Here is a 16,993-nt window from a genome sequence, read left to right as displayed (position 1 = left end):
ATTTGAAAACAGTATGTTTCAGTCCAAGATTTGGCCTCATCTATGCATACGCAATGCAGAACGCTGCATAGTTATGAACTCTTCTCACTCATAGTGTGTGTGTGTGTGTGTGTGTGTACAGTCTGCTGGAGCATTGCAGGAAGCACAAGTACCTGGCCAAGACGGGGGAGAACTTTGTGTCTCTGGTGGTGCGTCTCCTGGAGCGCCTGCTGGACTACAGGACCATCATGCACGACGAGAACAAGGAGAACCGCATGAGCTGCACCGTCAACGTGCTGGTGCGACACACACTCACACACGCTGTCTACACGACTACCTTTCTCTCTCACACACACACAGTCTACACGACTACCTTTCTCTCTCACACACACACAGTCTACACGACTACCTTTCTCTCTCACACACACACAGTCTACACGACTACCTTTCTCTCTCACACACACACAGTCTACACTACTACCTTTGTCCCTCACACACACACACAGTCTACACTACTACCTTTCTCTCTCACACACACACACATACACACACACACACACACACACACACACAGGCTGTCTACTGTGTAGACTTCCTTTCTCTCTTACACACACATACTCACATACACATACCATCACTCGTATATCATTTGTGCCCTAGCACACTCTCCCTAAAAGACATACTATCACTTTCTCTCTCTCCACCTCTCAGATTAACACAATGCTAACGCCAGTAAATGTCAATGTTATTCAGCTGGCACTGAAGCCTAAAATGAACTGTTGGGAGAACTCGTCAAATGCAATTATACTCTAACCACGACATCCTCCAACATTCATACTTGCTAGTCTTTTTTTTCTGTATAGTTAGTTCTGTACAATTACTATAATAATTCATTATTTCTGTTTCTGTATGGATTCTGCAATTTTGTCCAAATGTTTCACTTTGCAGAAATCCTTGGGCTCACCTCAGTGACTGTAGCCACTAACAATTTTGAGTCCCTGATACCAAGTTCACTTGCTACAAAGAGTGAAATGTTGTTTTAAACAACACTCTGGGATGAACTGGGTTTCATGTTACATAATAACGAACCTTCATTCATAATAGTTCAAGTTCTAAAAGTTTCCGTGTGTGCTTCCTTGACACTTTCCTGTACATGTCAAGTGAATGGAGGACATAGCAAGGTCAAGATCGACTGAAAACCAACAGTGAATTTTCTTGAAACTAACCATGTCAGTTGAACTGTTTTTTTCTCCAGAACTTTTACAAGGAGATTGAAAGAGAAGAAATGTACATTAGGTAAGACATCATGGCCCTCATCCACTCAATAGTCTAAAACAAATTTAGAATATTCACTGTACATTTCTGAGATATTTCATTGCACGTTGGTGAGTTTGTTATTGAACAGTGAATAACATTGAAGGCCAGCCTGCTACATACCCTTGTGTGGTTATGGAGTCATTATGCTGTCAAAGCAGCAAGAGAACAGTAAAGGGAACTGTCAGGATTCAGAGGCCCACCAAGGCCAGCACCATTCATCCATGTCCTCCACAGGTACCTGTACAAGCTCTGTGACCTCCACAAGGAGTGTGACAACTACACAGAAGCTGCCTATACACTGCTGCTCCACGCCAAACTGCTCAAGGTACACACACACACACACACACTGTTTTCTGCTGGCTAGCATATTTAGTGAAATGTGTTTGCCAGTGTTTGTCGAGCAATAGCTTTCCACGTGAAGGCCACCGCCATGTACACCCGGATAAGCCGCTATCTGCCGCTAGCGTTTAACCCGGCTGCTTGCAGAGATGTTGCTGTAAATTCTAAACGTGCGTGCGTTACGAGTCTGCTAGCAGATGTACACCCATCCTTATTTTTGTCTCTATTGTAAAAGTAGACACATTTTATTTTATTTTTGCCTCAACCAGAACCCTTGAGGTTCAAGCTTGTCTTATCCAATCAGCTGCGTCATGTTGTGTTTGAAGTCACTATTTCTCTTTTGCTTGCGGGCGGACTCAGACAGTGAAAGATGTCCGCTTGATTTACAGTCCTGCTCCGATGTTCATAATTTTATTGAATAATAAAATGTATCCTGTGAGAACTAGAGCGCAAGTGGCCGTGCTTAGAATGTATTATAAAGAATGTTCAATTTAGGTTATGTGTATCGGTTAGTGATGTGTCAGCACTCGAGTCCTATTGACGATGATTCCCCAGGTGGATAAATGAATGCCATTTTAACCATGCAAGTGCCAGCTCGTCCAACTGTAATACAAATCAATAGGCAAGCAGATAGTCCAATCCCGTAATGAAAACGAGAGCGAGAATGCAAATATGTGGAGCTCCCTGGACAGTCTTTTCACTCCACTCAGAGAACCGTTCTAGTCGCTGTTCCACACAACAACAGGGAACGTCAGTTACTTTTGTCCGCTAATGAATCACCTCTGGCAGCCCCTTAGTAGGGCTGGGCATGGGAGCCAATCACGAGCGTCCGTATTCTGTTAGCCGGGCTTGTCCAGCAACTCAGAACATCCATTATCCTTGTCGTCGAGGAGATGGCCAAGGACGGGAGTGTGGGGTCAGCAGAAAAAAGAAACCCCTTTCATGTTCTCCTTTATCTCCCACGATCAAGCTGAATCTTGGATTCATATATTGCAGTGATGCATAAATCAATGCTATCTGGTTTGGTTTCGTAGTGTTTGAATAAAGAATCCCCCCCCCCCTCTCCCCTACAGCTGCCAATACATTGACGTACATGGTCTGTTGTTTTGCCCATGTTTGAGGGATTCAAACTCCGCAAATATTAGCCAGAGGAGAGTGTGTGTGGCCTGTGTGTGTTCTTCTATGTCTGTGCTTGTTTACTGACACCCCCGCCTCTTTGATCACTTTCAGTTGTGTTGTTTAGTTAGTCGTTGCCCCCCCCCCCCCCCCCCCCCATCGCTACACTGGCCACACTGCTACAGTCTTCCTGCTGAGGGACTAGTCTTTCAAACAAATTACCATCCTCATTACCATAGTCTGATAATATGTTTGGTTTAAGTCAAAACACCTGGACTGTACTGTGTCTAATGTTTGCGGTGACCGCTCTCTCTCCTCACCATCCCCCCCTAGTGGTCGGAGGAAGCGTGTGCGGCCCACCTGACCCAGCGGGAGGGCTACCAGGCCAGCACCCAGGGCCAGCTGAAAGACCAGCTGTACCAGGAGATCATCACCTACTTCGACAAGGGCAAGGTGAGGCTGGGAGGGGGGGCGTAACCCAGAGCGGTCAGCGGAGCTGGGTTTTTCTTATAAAACAGGGTCGCTTTACAACCCTCGCCCCTCTCTCCCTCTCTCTCTCTCTGGCTCGAGACTGAGAGAACTGCTGAGTCATGTCCCAGCCTCAGGAATGACTATGATATATGCCTAGCCCAGACCAGCCTAGCCTAGCCCAGCCTAGGCCAGCCCAGCCTAGCCTAGCCTAGCCTAGCCTAGCTCAGCCCAATCCAGCCTTGCCCGCCCGGTTGGACAGCCCAGCCAAGCTCAGTGTGTAGGACAGCCCAGGAGAGCACATCAAGGACAGCCCATCTCTCTCTTCCCTACTTCTTCGCTCAGAGCAGTTGCTCTAGGGCAGATCCATTGATTGGTATGATTTGTCAATAACAACAAAGTTCAGGGAACGAGAACATCGCATCTACGTTCACAGCACACCCACATCCCGTCTAGCTTTACATTTACACATGGCACTAAGCTGTTTCCCAGGAACATATAGAAGTACAGTACAGCAGATGGTGCAATGCTGCTGCTTATGGCTGTTTACCTGTCTGTTCTACCACCAGATGTGGGAGGAGGCGATCATCCTGGGGAAGGAGCTCGCAGAGCAGTACGAGAACCAGATGTTTGACTTTGAGCAGCTGAGCGCGTCCTTGGTGAGCAGAACAACCTCTGTGATGGCTTGTGGTTGGTTGATGGTGACGCACATTCAGGTAGAACCGCACACGGTGTGGTGTGCAGCACTAAGATAAGGACTGTAGTCTTTGAATCATCCTCAGCGTACGTCAGGTCTGTGTGCGTGTTATAGCTACCTTGTGTTGTGTGACTACATACCAGATGCAGATACCTCTCAAAGTTAATGTCTCTTTCACAGAGGAAGCAGGCCCAGTTCTATGAGAACATCGTCAAGTTGATCCGGCCCAAGCCAGACTACTTCACCGTGGGCTACTACGGCCTGGGCTTCCCCTCCTTCCTCAGGGTGAGTACGTCCTCCGCAGCCCGCTTCCGGCCCACGCCAAACTCTCCCTCAGTCACCTGTGCGGAGGAGCTCAAAAATGTAACGAAAACAAGCTGATCAATACATTACCTCAAGAGCCCCCGGCTATCTCCCATCAGCCACTCAGGCCGATACAAGTGCATGCGCTTCGTTCCTCTGAGAACCCCCCCTCTCCACACACAAACTCACACACACACACCAGGGGACCTGGCTAGCAAGACACAGAGCTGTAAATCTCAAGCAGGCGTTCGGAGTTCTGGAGTGGAGAGCTGCCCTTCACAACCTGGAAGGCTAGGGGGTGGGGGGGGGACAGCTCAGACAGACAGAGAGAAGCGGAGAGATGAAGACAAATGGGAAGACGGAGGGAGAGAGCAGGGAGAAGGAAGTGAATATGTGTTGTGATGACGGTAAACCTGGGCTTAGGAATGGGCCTCTCAGGGTATGCACCTGACAGACAGGGGCTTGGGCACCAGACCACAGTGACCTGTTCTTTACTTTCCTCATTCTCTCCCTTTCTATCTTTCCCTCCCTTTCTCTCCCCCCCTTTCTTTCTTTGTTTTTCTCTCTCTCTCCCTTTCTATCTCTCTCTCTCTCCCTTTCTATCTCTCTCTCTCCCTTTCTATCTCTCATCCCTTTTCTCTCCCCCCCTTTCTTTCTCTCTCTCTCCCTTTCTATTTCTGACTCCCTTTCTCTCCCCCCTTTCTCTCGCTCGCTCTCTCTCTCTCTCTCTCACTTTCTCTCTCTCCCTTTATCTCTCTCCCTCTTTCTCTCCCTTTATCTTTGTCTCTCACTCCCTTTCTCTCTCTATGTCCCTTTACCCCTTTCTCCCTCTTTCCCATTCTCTCTCTCTATCTCACCCTGAGTCTGTCAGCCTCTCAGCATCACCCTGGAGGAGGCCTTTTCCCGAATGGCTTTTTTGACGAGAGTGCAGTAGATGGAACTACTTTGCTCTCAGCCACGGGAGAGCACACGCGTAGTCTCGCGCTCATTCCAGCAATGATGTGACCTGCCTCATCAAATGTCATTGCAGTAGATAGAGGTGGGAGGGGGAGGAGAGGGGGTTGATTTTACCAGCTTTGTCATCAGTCTGCCGTTCCATTACTGATGGAGGAAATCAGGCCCTGGACTTGGATGACTAAGCCGATTCTTTTATGTATTCCATTACGTTTTCCATTCTGTTAACTGTTGGGACTTTTATCCAAGCGACATAAGAATAGTGCATATAGAGAGTAAAGCAGTAAATCCCTCTGCTTTAGTGTTTTTTCTGAAGCTGACATTATTTCATGTACCAAAGCTAGGGTTTTCCTGTGGGACACACACAAACCGAGCTGTTTATTTTGTTGACTCCATTCTTCACCAAAGTCCCCGTGTCCGGGTAGAATACAATACCTGAAGGTGGCTTCTAAGATTCAGGAATCGTTAGATCATATTTTGGCCCTTTTCCCCCCCTAGCAGTGAAACCTGCTCGGTTCCTTCCTTCACCCTGACATCCCCACACTGCCTCTCCAGCCAGGACAGGAGCTCCATTAGAGAGGCCAGGCTACGCTCGCCTGATCTGGCCTGCTGTTTAAAGGGCTTTTGAAGACTGAACCCATGGAAAAAGTACCCCCACCCCCCAATCTCTTTCACTTGGTTCCATTACCAGTAGTGTGGTGAGTGCAGTTCCAGAGACAGGCAGCTGTGTGGGGGGCAGCAGGTGTGTCTGACCAGACGACTGTGTGAGACTCCATTAGAGAGACGGTCTACAGTACAGAACACATTTACTCTCCTTTTCCTTACCATGAAACACGGATAGTATTTGCTGAAATTGCTGCTAAATGTCAGCGCTCGTTAAAAGCTGCCTTCTTAATGGAAGAAATAGCAACAGGATATGAGAAAGGAATGTGTTGCATACTCTCGTAGAATCAAGTTTGTTTAAAGTAAAAACTTGAATCCTCTCGTGCGTTTTATAAGGCATCAGTTCTTTTCCTCGGTGGTTTGAGGAAAGTGTTTGTATTTGGGCAGCTAATTTAGATAAATGCTGTTTCTCATACAGTTTTAAATGTGTTTGGGTATCTTTCCTGCCTCCGGGAATAGTAAATTAAATGAAGAAATCAATAGCACTGATAAAGGCTCTTGTTTCTACCACCAAAATAATTGATTTTACTGGAACGCGTCTTAATCCAGCAACTTATGATTTATTAGTTGCTAATGTAGTAAGACATCTGAATATTAACTAATAATAAATCCTACTTTATGCTTGGAATAGCCTTCCCTTACTGCTTGGGCTTCACCTTCTGAGTATCTTCATAATGCATGTGCTCATTCATTTTAAATCATTTTTGGGAACTCCGCCATCTTTGCATCGATATCTGGCTTCCCGCCTCCTGATACTCTGAATTGTCTGCTGTTTGCTTGCTCTGGTGGCTGAGTGCAGATGATGCACTGCTTTCCAAGTGTTTGTCCTGAATGTATCTCTCCGCATTCCTACACTTCGAAATGAACCAGCATGTTTTGGCACCTTTTTTCCAGACATGCTTCTGTGCAAGACTGATTAAAGTAGAGGGTGTTATATCACCTTCTGCATTTTTGACACACTCACACACGCTCACACACACTCTAGGCTGTCCCATAAAATGCAGGATTTTACACTGTGAAGTGACTCAGCTGTTCAGAAGTGATATGGGCATGTGCAGAATGTAAACAGCACACACAAAGTATGAAGGAAGTTCAATATGGATGTTCCTGTTACAAGTTACATTTCTAAATCGGAATATCATAAAGAAGAACTCTTAATTGAAACAAATGTGTCACCCTCTGGTAGTGGATCGGATCTGCAGTTCGATCCAATTCGAACTGCAGCTTTGAGTCATTGATCATCACGGATCAGCAAATAAAGGAGACATAATAAGCTCTCCATTTATTTGAATTTAATAATAATCATGCAACTGATATGATGCGGGAGAGTTTACAAGTTCTTCCGCTTCTCTGCTAGCCATGACTGTCACTTTTTTTAAATGCGAGTATCACGGATTGATTCGTAGCGATTCTACATGTCCCGTTAGCAACAAAAAACTTGTGTTTATCTTTTCACTGCTATTCTGCATTGAGATTTAGGGAATTATTACTTTAAGAAGCAACAGCGTCTGTATTTCACACTGAGGTGGTTACATTTAGCAATTGATCTACAGTTCACATGCGCTCCAAGCCGTGGAGGGTGATCCATACAGATTACGGATCAACTACGGTCCGTTACACCACCACCCTCTGGCCTTGAGCATGCCTGATGAATAACTTCACATGAGTCCCAGCAGGCACTGGTCCATTTCTGATGGTCTTATGAAACTTACCCCTCTTGCTTAGGGCCTGAAGGCATAGCATTTTAAAGGGCTTCTGATTTGGAATCTATTTATTTATTAATAATTTTGGGGTATTTTTGGGTGCTTGCCATTTAGAAGGAGCAAAACAGGTACATTATCACCCTCGGAAAACTGAAGTGGCCACTGATTTGTTTGAGTGTTGTCGAGCGGATTCTCCCTGCGTTCAAGTGGCCGGCTGTGGAAATCGATGAGCTTTTGTTAGTTGCCAGTATGGAGAAAGGCTGCGAGCGACAGTGATGGTGTTAAGCTGTCTAGTGGTAATGCAAAGCTTGTCATAGGTGTTTTTGAATATACTGATTCTAACTGAAGAGCAGTATAGTACTGTAGTTGCAGCAACAAACATCAGAGGGCTGTAAACAATATGAGACAGCATCAAGGGCTCTCACAGCCACAGAGTCACTGATGAAGTGATTTAAAAACTCTGGCGGTAGTGTTGGTCACCCGCCATATTGAACCTCCCCTCTCTCTCTCTCTCTCTCTCTCTCTCTCTCTCTCTCTCTCTCTCTCTCTCTCTCTCTCTCTCTCTCTCTCTCTCTCTCTCTCTCTCTCTCTCTGTCTCTGTCTCTCTCTTACACTCACACTCTCTCACTCTCAATGAGGAGAACCTGGAGTGCATTCAATAGAGCCAGTCAAAAAACACTGCCTGTGATAACCGCACCTGTGTCCATCTGGCCCAGACAACACACCAGCTCCTCACTGTTCCCCCCCACTCCAGGTCTTTGATAGGCGGATTATGGTAATGCCTTGTTAACCCACATAGATCTATCGCCAGATCTCCCAGCCCTCAGAGCTGGCTTTGGCCTTAGTCTTCAGCTCGATGCTCACCACATTCCACTGATGGCCCCCACTAATCTCTGTTCTCCAACAGTATAGGAGCCAATAAAATCCACAATTCTGTTCTTATGTCCCTTTTGCTGGGCAGTGGTGTGTGCATGCGTGCCAGGGTACGTGCGTGCGGGGGGGGGGGGGGGGGGGGGGGTGTCTGTGCACAATCTCACAGCCTGCTTCTGTGTGCACCCAGAACAAGATGTTCATCTACAGAGGGAAGGAGTACGAGCGCTGGGAGGACTTCGAGGCCCGGCTGCTCACCCAGTTCCCCAACGCCGAGAAGATGAAGACCACCACAGCTCCCAGCGATGATGTCAAGATCTCCCCTGGACAGTGTATCCTCACCAGGGACCACCACACACACACACAAACTCATCTTCATTTCAATATTATTCTGTTTATGCAGTTTTATGTAAATAAGGCAGGAATCCACTGGGCCACAAATAGCCGCAAAGCGCCTGGATGCGCAGCAGGGCTTGAAATTGCGACCATTTTGGTCGCATATTCTCTCAAAATTGTGTCTGTGCAACCTCAAAATTAAATTTGAGAGCGTTTGTGCAAGTGCAAAAAATCTTTATGGTGCGACGTGTTTTAATTTATTTACAAAACGTTCGCTAATCAACCTACTACACAGTATGTGCCTGCAGTGAGCTGATATAGTGACCTGTCCACCATTCTATCCAATGTTAGAATAAGTAACAGAATTAGATTTATTTGCTAGGTAAGTTCACACAAACAAGTAATTTACTGTGGCAGAAGTTTAATTGGTTACATTAACCAATTAAACTTAATCTTTACGTTCTAAACTTTAAAGCAGATTTTTGATTTCTCTAAGTTCTCTAGTAAATATTAGCCGTCAGTCGCGCTCTGTTGTCACGTGACAAGGAGCTAACTAGTGCACAAGATAAATCTATAAAATAAAACTTAACTTGTGGTGCTCCTTAATATTCGTTGGATGCTCCAAAATCTTTGCTGGTGCTCCTAACTTTTTTAAGTTGGACCTTGTTTACGCGACCGCCGCAAAGCTCTGCAGTGATTGCATGGATTTTTTCCACAACCCACTTACAAATTCTTACGATTTGGGTTTTCTAATCCGTTTTTTATTGAATCTTGGTTCCAATTCCAATCATTTGGGAGAAAAAATACATATATATAATGTTGATATAATGTTGTTAGCTAGCTCTGATTCTGAATTGAAATAGACACAGGAGAATATCCTTTGATATTTCTGTAAAAACTGAACATCACGCTTTCTGTATTTATTCAGTCAACATGTGTAGGCCTATTATCTTATCATGTAGGCTACTATACACTATATGCAGGCCCGTAAAGATTACCCCCACACCGCGGGGGGGGCATCGCAGGGATGGGGGGCCTCGTTTATTTTATTTTTTTATCCAATTTGAATTACATGGGATGTCTTATTGTCTTGTCTGTTTCCAGAGTTGATATAAAAATAAAGGAAAGTATATTTAATTGTGCTTTCTTTGTTAGCTAGGTAAGTGACGTGACGAAGTAGGTCAGATGGTCACACAGACCAGCGAGCCCGCTGCAAATAGGTAGCTAACTGTAGCGTAGCGTAGGAAAAATGAAACGCACATTTAAAAGCGGGTGCCCAAAAGCCGCATTCAAAACAGAGGGGGCTCTCAGACTTATTCTGCGGGGGGGGCTCATGTGTTTCCGTTACGGGCCTGACTATATGACTACAAATAACATCCAAAGTTTATGTCAAATTATGAGATGCAAATAAATACGAGGAAGGGGTAGCCTAACCTACAATTTCTGTTTCTGTCAAAATTGTTATGTTTAACCTACTTGCGAGCCGCCACCATTTGTGTGTATTGTCCGACCATGCTGCTATCAACTACCAAATTAACTTGAACACTGCCGTCGCCAAAAGATTGTATGTGGCGACAGCTATCATCCATTCATTTCCATTCCATTTGTGGACATATTTCGCCACAAAATATCTTGGTGCTCTCCGACAAATAAGTTTGAGCAATTTTGCCTTTTTTGTACCATTTTTGTTAAAAAATGTTCGGGCAATCGTTTTATGTAAAACTTCATAATAAAGTAAGGAAGCGAAGTAAGGAATCAAAATGTGCGTGTCTCATCAAATTTGCGGTTCTTGGACATTTGGAGACACGAGACAGGAAAACACTACATTAAAAACCAACTGAGACATTTAGAAAGATTGGCAACACAAAGATAATCATCATTGAGAAGTAGCCTAGGCCTACTGGTATATTCATGACCACCAGCCCGTGTTATACGACAACTGTAAAAAAAGACACATTTTGGGATTCTGTTGAGATGGCTGTTGGAGCAACAAGTAGCCTAAATATAGCCTTGTTCATGTTCCAATATCAGCTTGAAATGTGATGACAAAAGTGCAGAGGAGCAGAAACGCTATGGTCTTTCACCCAAATTGAAGCTTTGTGGCTCTGCTCAGCCAGTGGATTCCTGCCACTAATACTTGAGTTGTCCTTCATGGCCAGAAACCAGACATCCAGTGTTTCACTGTGAAGCCAATACTGGAGCTGCCACCCAAGTTCCAGAACAAGCAGGTGTCAGAGCAGATAGTGAGGTATGGGTCCTCTACTCTCCCTCTCCTCCCCCCCTCCTCTACCCTCCCCAGGGCGCTTTCACCTGCTCAACATTGAGACAGACGGACGGATGGATGCTTGGTTGGTTGGTTGGTTGGATGGGTGATTAGATGGATAGAAAGAAGAAACTTCATTTATTCCCAAAGGGAAACTAGCTCATCAAATAGGCTCTAATGCAATAAGTCCACATTACTTTGTCCAGCTCTGGTTTAGAAGGGTAGAGGACAAACAGAAGCAGGCGAGAGAGATAGAGAGAGATAGAGTGAGAGGGAGGGAGAGAGAGTGGAAAAAAGAGCTCACCGGGGGAGAGGTGAATAAATCTAAATGTAAATGTGTGTGTGTGCGGCGTGCAAACAGCGTTTGACCTTCCCTGTGTACCCGCTGTTATTGAGTCCAGCCTCAGAGCTGCAGTCACATTGCTCTGCACCTGTGACACAGTTACTGCTCCGGCAAACCGTGCCAGCAACCGGCGAACAGCCATTCTGCCAGCCAGCCGCCCGCACACACACTGCTGGGCACATCAGGACAAACTCCCAGGAAACTCTTGTGTCATTATACTTGGGGTGTTTGCTGAAGGAATTTTCTCTATTTTTCCAAAGGATAGAAAGGTATCTTTTGGTAAATGTGGTTTGGTGGTGACCTTATCGCTCACTCACTCGGTCTCACACACACACACACACACACACACACACACACACACACACTGGTGCCGGTGTCCTGGGTCTCATCCCCCGGGTCTGATCTGTCTAACAGAACAGGCAGTCTGTTTGCTCGTCTGGTCCGGTGTCAATATGGAACTCTGTTAATGGACAGGATGGTCAGACCAAACTATTTACCCTCTCTCTTTCTACTCTTTCTTTCTTTCTACTCTCTCTTTCTACTCGATCTTTCTACTCTCTCACACCCCCTCTCTCTCCCTCCCTCTCTCTTTTCTCTCCACCGTTAAGTGCTCCACCACATCAGTGGGCATAAATGGGGCCAACATAGTCCAGTCCAGCCTAGCCCAGACCCTGCTCTGCTCTGCCAGTAAAGCAAGGGAACAGGGATACATCTTTTATCCACGGCGCATCACAATCTCCAGCATGTTCAATCGCAGCATGCTAGAAAACATTCCTGGCCTCATCCAAGCACAAAACCTAAAGGCTGACATTGAATGGTTTGTTTAATATTTTATTCATGTCAGCTTGCTAATAGCTCTGACTCAACACACTCAACCATATGGGGTGTCTTCTGGGAGAAAGGAAGCAATATGCTGTTGTAGTCAAGTAGTGGCACACTGCTTTGGTGAGAGACTACTGCTGGTGTGTGTGTGCGTGCGTGCGTGCATGTGTGCACGTGCACATGCATATGTACCAATACTGTACTATCATATTCCCAGTGTGAAAAGTCTATTAACCTGTGGTGGTGGGTTCATTCCTGCCTGCTAGCTACCCTGTCACACTGCTAGGCTGCCTCCTCCCACTTCAGAAGGACAGTCGCTTCCTTCAACCTTTAAAATGAGTTAATTTCCTATGTGTATGAGGGTGTTCTGGCTGCAGACAGCCAGGGGAAGTGAGGCTGGAAGTCTGTCCGCTCCAGGTCGACCCTGGGAGTCCTGTGTTTGACCCACTCGGTGACACTATCAAGTCGCAACATTTCCAAACGTTTCGAACGACTTCTTGTCTCCCCCGCAGCTTCTACACAGTGAACGAGGTCCATAAGTTTCAGTATTCCAGACCGGTAAGGAAGGGGGAGAAGGATCCGGACAACGAGTTTGCGGTAATACCTTCATGTTTGTTATATCTCTCTCACTTTCTCTGTCTCTCTCTCTCCTTCATGTTCCTTTACAAGTGTCATTACATTTGTTTACTAGTAAAAGCCAACCCTTTGTGTAATAGTTTAACATTAGCGTAGTGATTTTGTATTGTATTAAGCTTTACCTAGGCTAATTACTCATACCTATCTTTCTAGGTCATCTGTGTATCTGATGGCTTGTATCTTACAAGGGATCAATTACACCAATTGTGAGCTACAATTCTCATTGAAGCTTGATGATCAATCAGACGTTATTTGACACTTCCACAGAGAACATCAGCTCCTGTCCCTCACCATGCTGATTGTGTCTGGCCATTTTTCACCCGTGGCCAAAACATAAACCCCTCTCCTCTTACTGGGAGTGGGACCTCCCAGGGGGGCTCCTTAGTCAGTCCATCTGATAGCGTGGGTGGAGTTGTAGGAAGGGTTAGAGCAGACTGTGTTGCTGGGTCATTCAGGGATGGTGTGTGCAGGCATTAATGAGCTGTCTTAGCCAGGCAGCAGAGAACAGCAGAGACTTCTCCATGGCTTACACAAGGCCTGCCTTCTCCTTCTCCTGCTCTTCCTCCCCCCTCCTCTTTCTCCACCTCTTTCTCCTCCCTCTCTTCCTCTTCCTCCTTCCCCCATCCTCTTCCCCTTCCTCCCCCCCTCCTCGATCCCCTCCTCGTCCACCTTTTCCTTCTCCTTCCCCTCCTCCCTCTCCTCCTCTTCCCCCTCCTCCTCTTCTGCTCCTCCTCCTCCTCTTCCTACAGTACACCACTCAACCTGTCCCAGACACTTTTGGTCCACAGCCCCCTCCCTTCCCCCACTGCTTCTTATTAGTCATCAGGCACAGCTGCTCAGTTTCACTGTATTAAGGTAAACACGGTTATACCCACAAGCTGTCCCTGGCTGGATAGCGAGCCAGCACTCATCTGTTCCCCTGTGTCCCTGGTTCCACCGCAGAACATGTGGATCGAGAGGACCACGTACGCCACGGCCTACAAGCTCCCTGGAATCCTGCGCTGGTTCGAGGTCCAGTCCGTCTCCACGGTAAGGGAGAGAGGAGGAAGGGAGGGAGGGAAAGGGATAAATATGATTTGTCTACATAACCGGTGTGGACATCACTATGGACACAGGCAGGCCAGGCTGGTCTCTTCTTGCATGTACACCTACAGCCCAACGCTGCTAATTGATTTACTGATGCACTTCCTAAAGGACGCTTCTGCAAAAAAAATTATACACAGCAAGGACCCGTACAACTAAGAACCCTCCGGATCCCAAAGGTTGTTACTGTTGATGGAATGATCTGAATTCCATGCCACAATCATTTAACTTAATTCTCAAGGGATTATTTGCATTTACAGTTGCCCAGGGCCGGTGAGGCTTGGGCTTCTGGGTAATGGTATTGACAGGAAGTGAGCTTGGAGACGGGGGGGGGGGAGGTGAATAGCAGGGGCAGTCTGTCTGTTTCCTCAGAGGAGGGGATCTACAGTTTCAAAGGAGGCTAGATGCAGACCCACTTGCTTTTCATGTGCTGTTATTTTATCTGAAAACAAACAGGGTACTTAGCCTAACTAGGCTTCCTTTAGTATTCCACACTACATTAACGCTTTCGTTGTCACTTTTATTGGTCCCTTTCATGTCAGTGGCTGTTGAGCCTCTTTTTTCTATCCCACTCTCTTTGTCTGTCTGTCTGTGTTTCTCTCTCTTATCTCTCCTGTTTCTCTCCCTCTCATAATTATCTTCTCTCTTACTCAAACTCTGCCTCTCTCATAGCTTTCCTTTCTTTCTCTCCCTCCCTCCTTCTCATATCTCTCCTCTCTTTTTCTCCCCCTGTCTCTCATATCTCTCGTATCTCCTCTATCTGCCTCTCTCTCTTTCCTCTCCTTCCGTCTCCTTGCTTGTGTGGTCGTTGTGAGAACATCTCCAGACACAGTGCTTATCTTCCAGCACGGCTGATGTTACCTCTGTCTGTGAATCACACTGTACTCAACACCACACACACACTCATACACATATACACCCACACACTCATACACACATATACACACTCACACACACATACACACGCACACTCATACACATATACACCCACACACATATACACACACACATACACACACACACTCATACACATATACACCCACACACTCATACACACATACACACATGTACACACACACACATTCCTACACCCCCCCCCCCACCCCGCTCAAACACATGGCCAGAGGGGTGTCTGATTGCCACATCTCTTACTAGCTGTCATATTGTCTGTACTTTACTTATACTTTATAGTATACTTTACTCATTGTATGTCTGTGAACCTTCCCCTTCTACCATATAAACAGATGAAAATATTTTTTCAAGCTCAAATAGTCGCACACCCAACTATCCAACCATCAAACAAAAGGAATGTGGAATGAGTTGTGCAGACCCAGTTGGCAATGCCAAACGACTAGCCTTTATGTATTCAAGTTTCCATTTTGGTCCGAATAAGTCTGAAGGGAGACTTAACGCAATAAATCCATCCATCTGACTGCAGTCTCAACTCAGGCCCCGAACGAGCCCAGATTGGGTGAACACAGATTGAGGATTTTGCAGGCGTGTCACACGACTCCTCTTTATTTGGGCTGGCACAACCAAGGGTTGACGTTCCACATCCCCTTTGTTTCTCAATTGGGATTAATAACCGGCCCAGTAGATTATTTATTTTCAGAAATCAAATCAGTGTAGGATGCTCGTTTAATCCCGGCACTAGTGTTTGGCGGATTGGAGAGAAATCCCTGGTGCAGATGGGATGAAGAAGAGAGACCCACAACCTATCTCTCCATTGTTCCAGACAAGTATTTCCCAAGAATGTAGCAGCTCTCCTAAAAGACTAATAAGTCACCAGTCAAATACTTGTTGTGCTGGGCACAACAAGACTGACCACCTTCATGTCACGTATATCATGATGTACCGTGGTAGGGTCCAAGTTATGTTAATACTGTGATTAAGCACCAAGCTTTCTTTTCAATTGTTTATGATATAATTTCTTATGGTCCCAAACCCCATCTACAAATGTCTTCTGTCTGTTTCGTGATGTTGGATTTGCCAAGGTGTAATCACTTTTGTGTCTTGAGAAGTTTCAGACCGGCACGGGTCAGTGATGACCTCACTTCCTCATTCTGTCCCCCCGGGTTCCCCTCGTTCTGCAGGAGGAGATTAGCCCCTTGGAGAACGCAATGGAAACCATGCAGCTGACCAATGAGAAGATATCCAGCATTGTGCAGAGACACCAGAATGACTCCAACCTTCCCATCAATCCCCTCTCCATGCTGCTCAACGGCATAGTGGACCCAGCGGTCATGGGCGGTTTCACCAACTACGAGAAGGCAAGAACAACACACACACCTGATGACACACACACCTGATGACACACACACACCTGATGACACACACTCCTCCCCGACTGCAAGCGGCAACTCTCGCCGGTTGTTTGATGCAGCCGCAGACGATGTTGAACACACATGATGACACACCCGATGACACACATGATGCTCTGAACAAAGTCACATGCATGACGACCTCTGGGGATGCTGAACACAAGCTTATTATTATTATTATCATTAGGTTCATACTGAGTCAGACTTGGATATGTGATGCATTATGACAACATCATCTCTCATCATGAGCTATTTACTGGTCGTTATGTAAATGTCAGGAGTAGGTATTTTTTTTATGGTATTTCAACATTATTTTCAAAGGTCTCCACTCCCCCCTCACCTATGAAACAGCTCTGCTCGTGCCTGTTTGTCTGCCTGCCTATACTCCAGCCATTCAACTTTTTTTCGCTCCATGTTTATGGTGACATTTGGCATCTGTGTGAGAAATCCTGGTGTCTAGTGTTCCGTCATAAAAAAAGGCATAGCCGGTTGGTTACCATTATATATCACAAGTCCAAATGGATCCATTAGTGTCAGTAGCAATTCTGCTGAGAGGGAGAGAGATGATGGGACGGAGGGAGGGAGAGTAAAGAACAGGTCACCCTGGTCTGGTGCCCAAGCCCCTGTCTGTCAGGAGAGAGTGAGGGAGCGAGCGTGAGAGCCCACTCTCCCAAGACATCATCTTTCTGTAAAGTAGTGGAGGTGATGCGAAAGAGAAGAATGCCTAGGTTGAATCAATTGTCTCATATTTTTCGCTCTTTATTCCCCCTCCCCTCCCCC

At 46.1% G+C, this 16,993-nt stretch overlaps 1 protein-coding gene across 3 annotated transcripts in view; it reads left to right on the top strand.

Moving 5' to 3' along the window:
- The window catches only part of dock1 (dedicator of cytokinesis 1), a 212,953-nt gene that overhangs the window by 184,609 nt on the left and 11,351 nt on the right, over positions 1 to 16,993 (top strand). For all 3 annotated transcript variants that reach the window (XR_009931847.1, XM_062474732.1, XM_062474731.1), the window contains exons 35-45: positions 122 to 278; positions 1,235 to 1,275; positions 1,531 to 1,621; positions 3,085 to 3,204; positions 3,789 to 3,878; positions 4,097 to 4,201; positions 8,600 to 8,741; positions 10,912 to 10,993; positions 12,686 to 12,770; positions 13,752 to 13,838; positions 15,986 to 16,162. Coding sequence is in view for 2 of the 3 variants with exons in the window: in XM_062474732.1 (XP_062330716.1) it covers positions 122 to 278; positions 1,235 to 1,275; positions 1,531 to 1,621; positions 3,085 to 3,204; positions 3,789 to 3,878; positions 4,097 to 4,201; positions 8,600 to 8,741; positions 10,912 to 10,993; positions 12,686 to 12,770; positions 13,752 to 13,838; positions 15,986 to 16,162 (1,177 nt within the window). In the remaining variant the exon portion in view is untranslated. The remainder of the gene's footprint in view (positions 1 to 121; positions 279 to 1,234; positions 1,276 to 1,530; positions 1,622 to 3,084; positions 3,205 to 3,788; positions 3,879 to 4,096; positions 4,202 to 8,599; positions 8,742 to 10,911; positions 10,994 to 12,685; positions 12,771 to 13,751; positions 13,839 to 15,985; positions 16,163 to 16,993) is intronic.

This window comes from Osmerus eperlanus, chromosome 12, assembly GCF_963692335.1.
Source record: "Osmerus eperlanus chromosome 12, fOsmEpe2.1, whole genome shotgun sequence".
NCBI classification, from domain to species: domain Eukaryota; kingdom Metazoa; phylum Chordata; class Actinopteri; order Osmeriformes; family Osmeridae; genus Osmerus; species Osmerus eperlanus.
The sequence above is the reverse complement of the archived record's forward strand: the minus strand, read 5'-3'. Positions and strand labels throughout refer to the sequence as shown.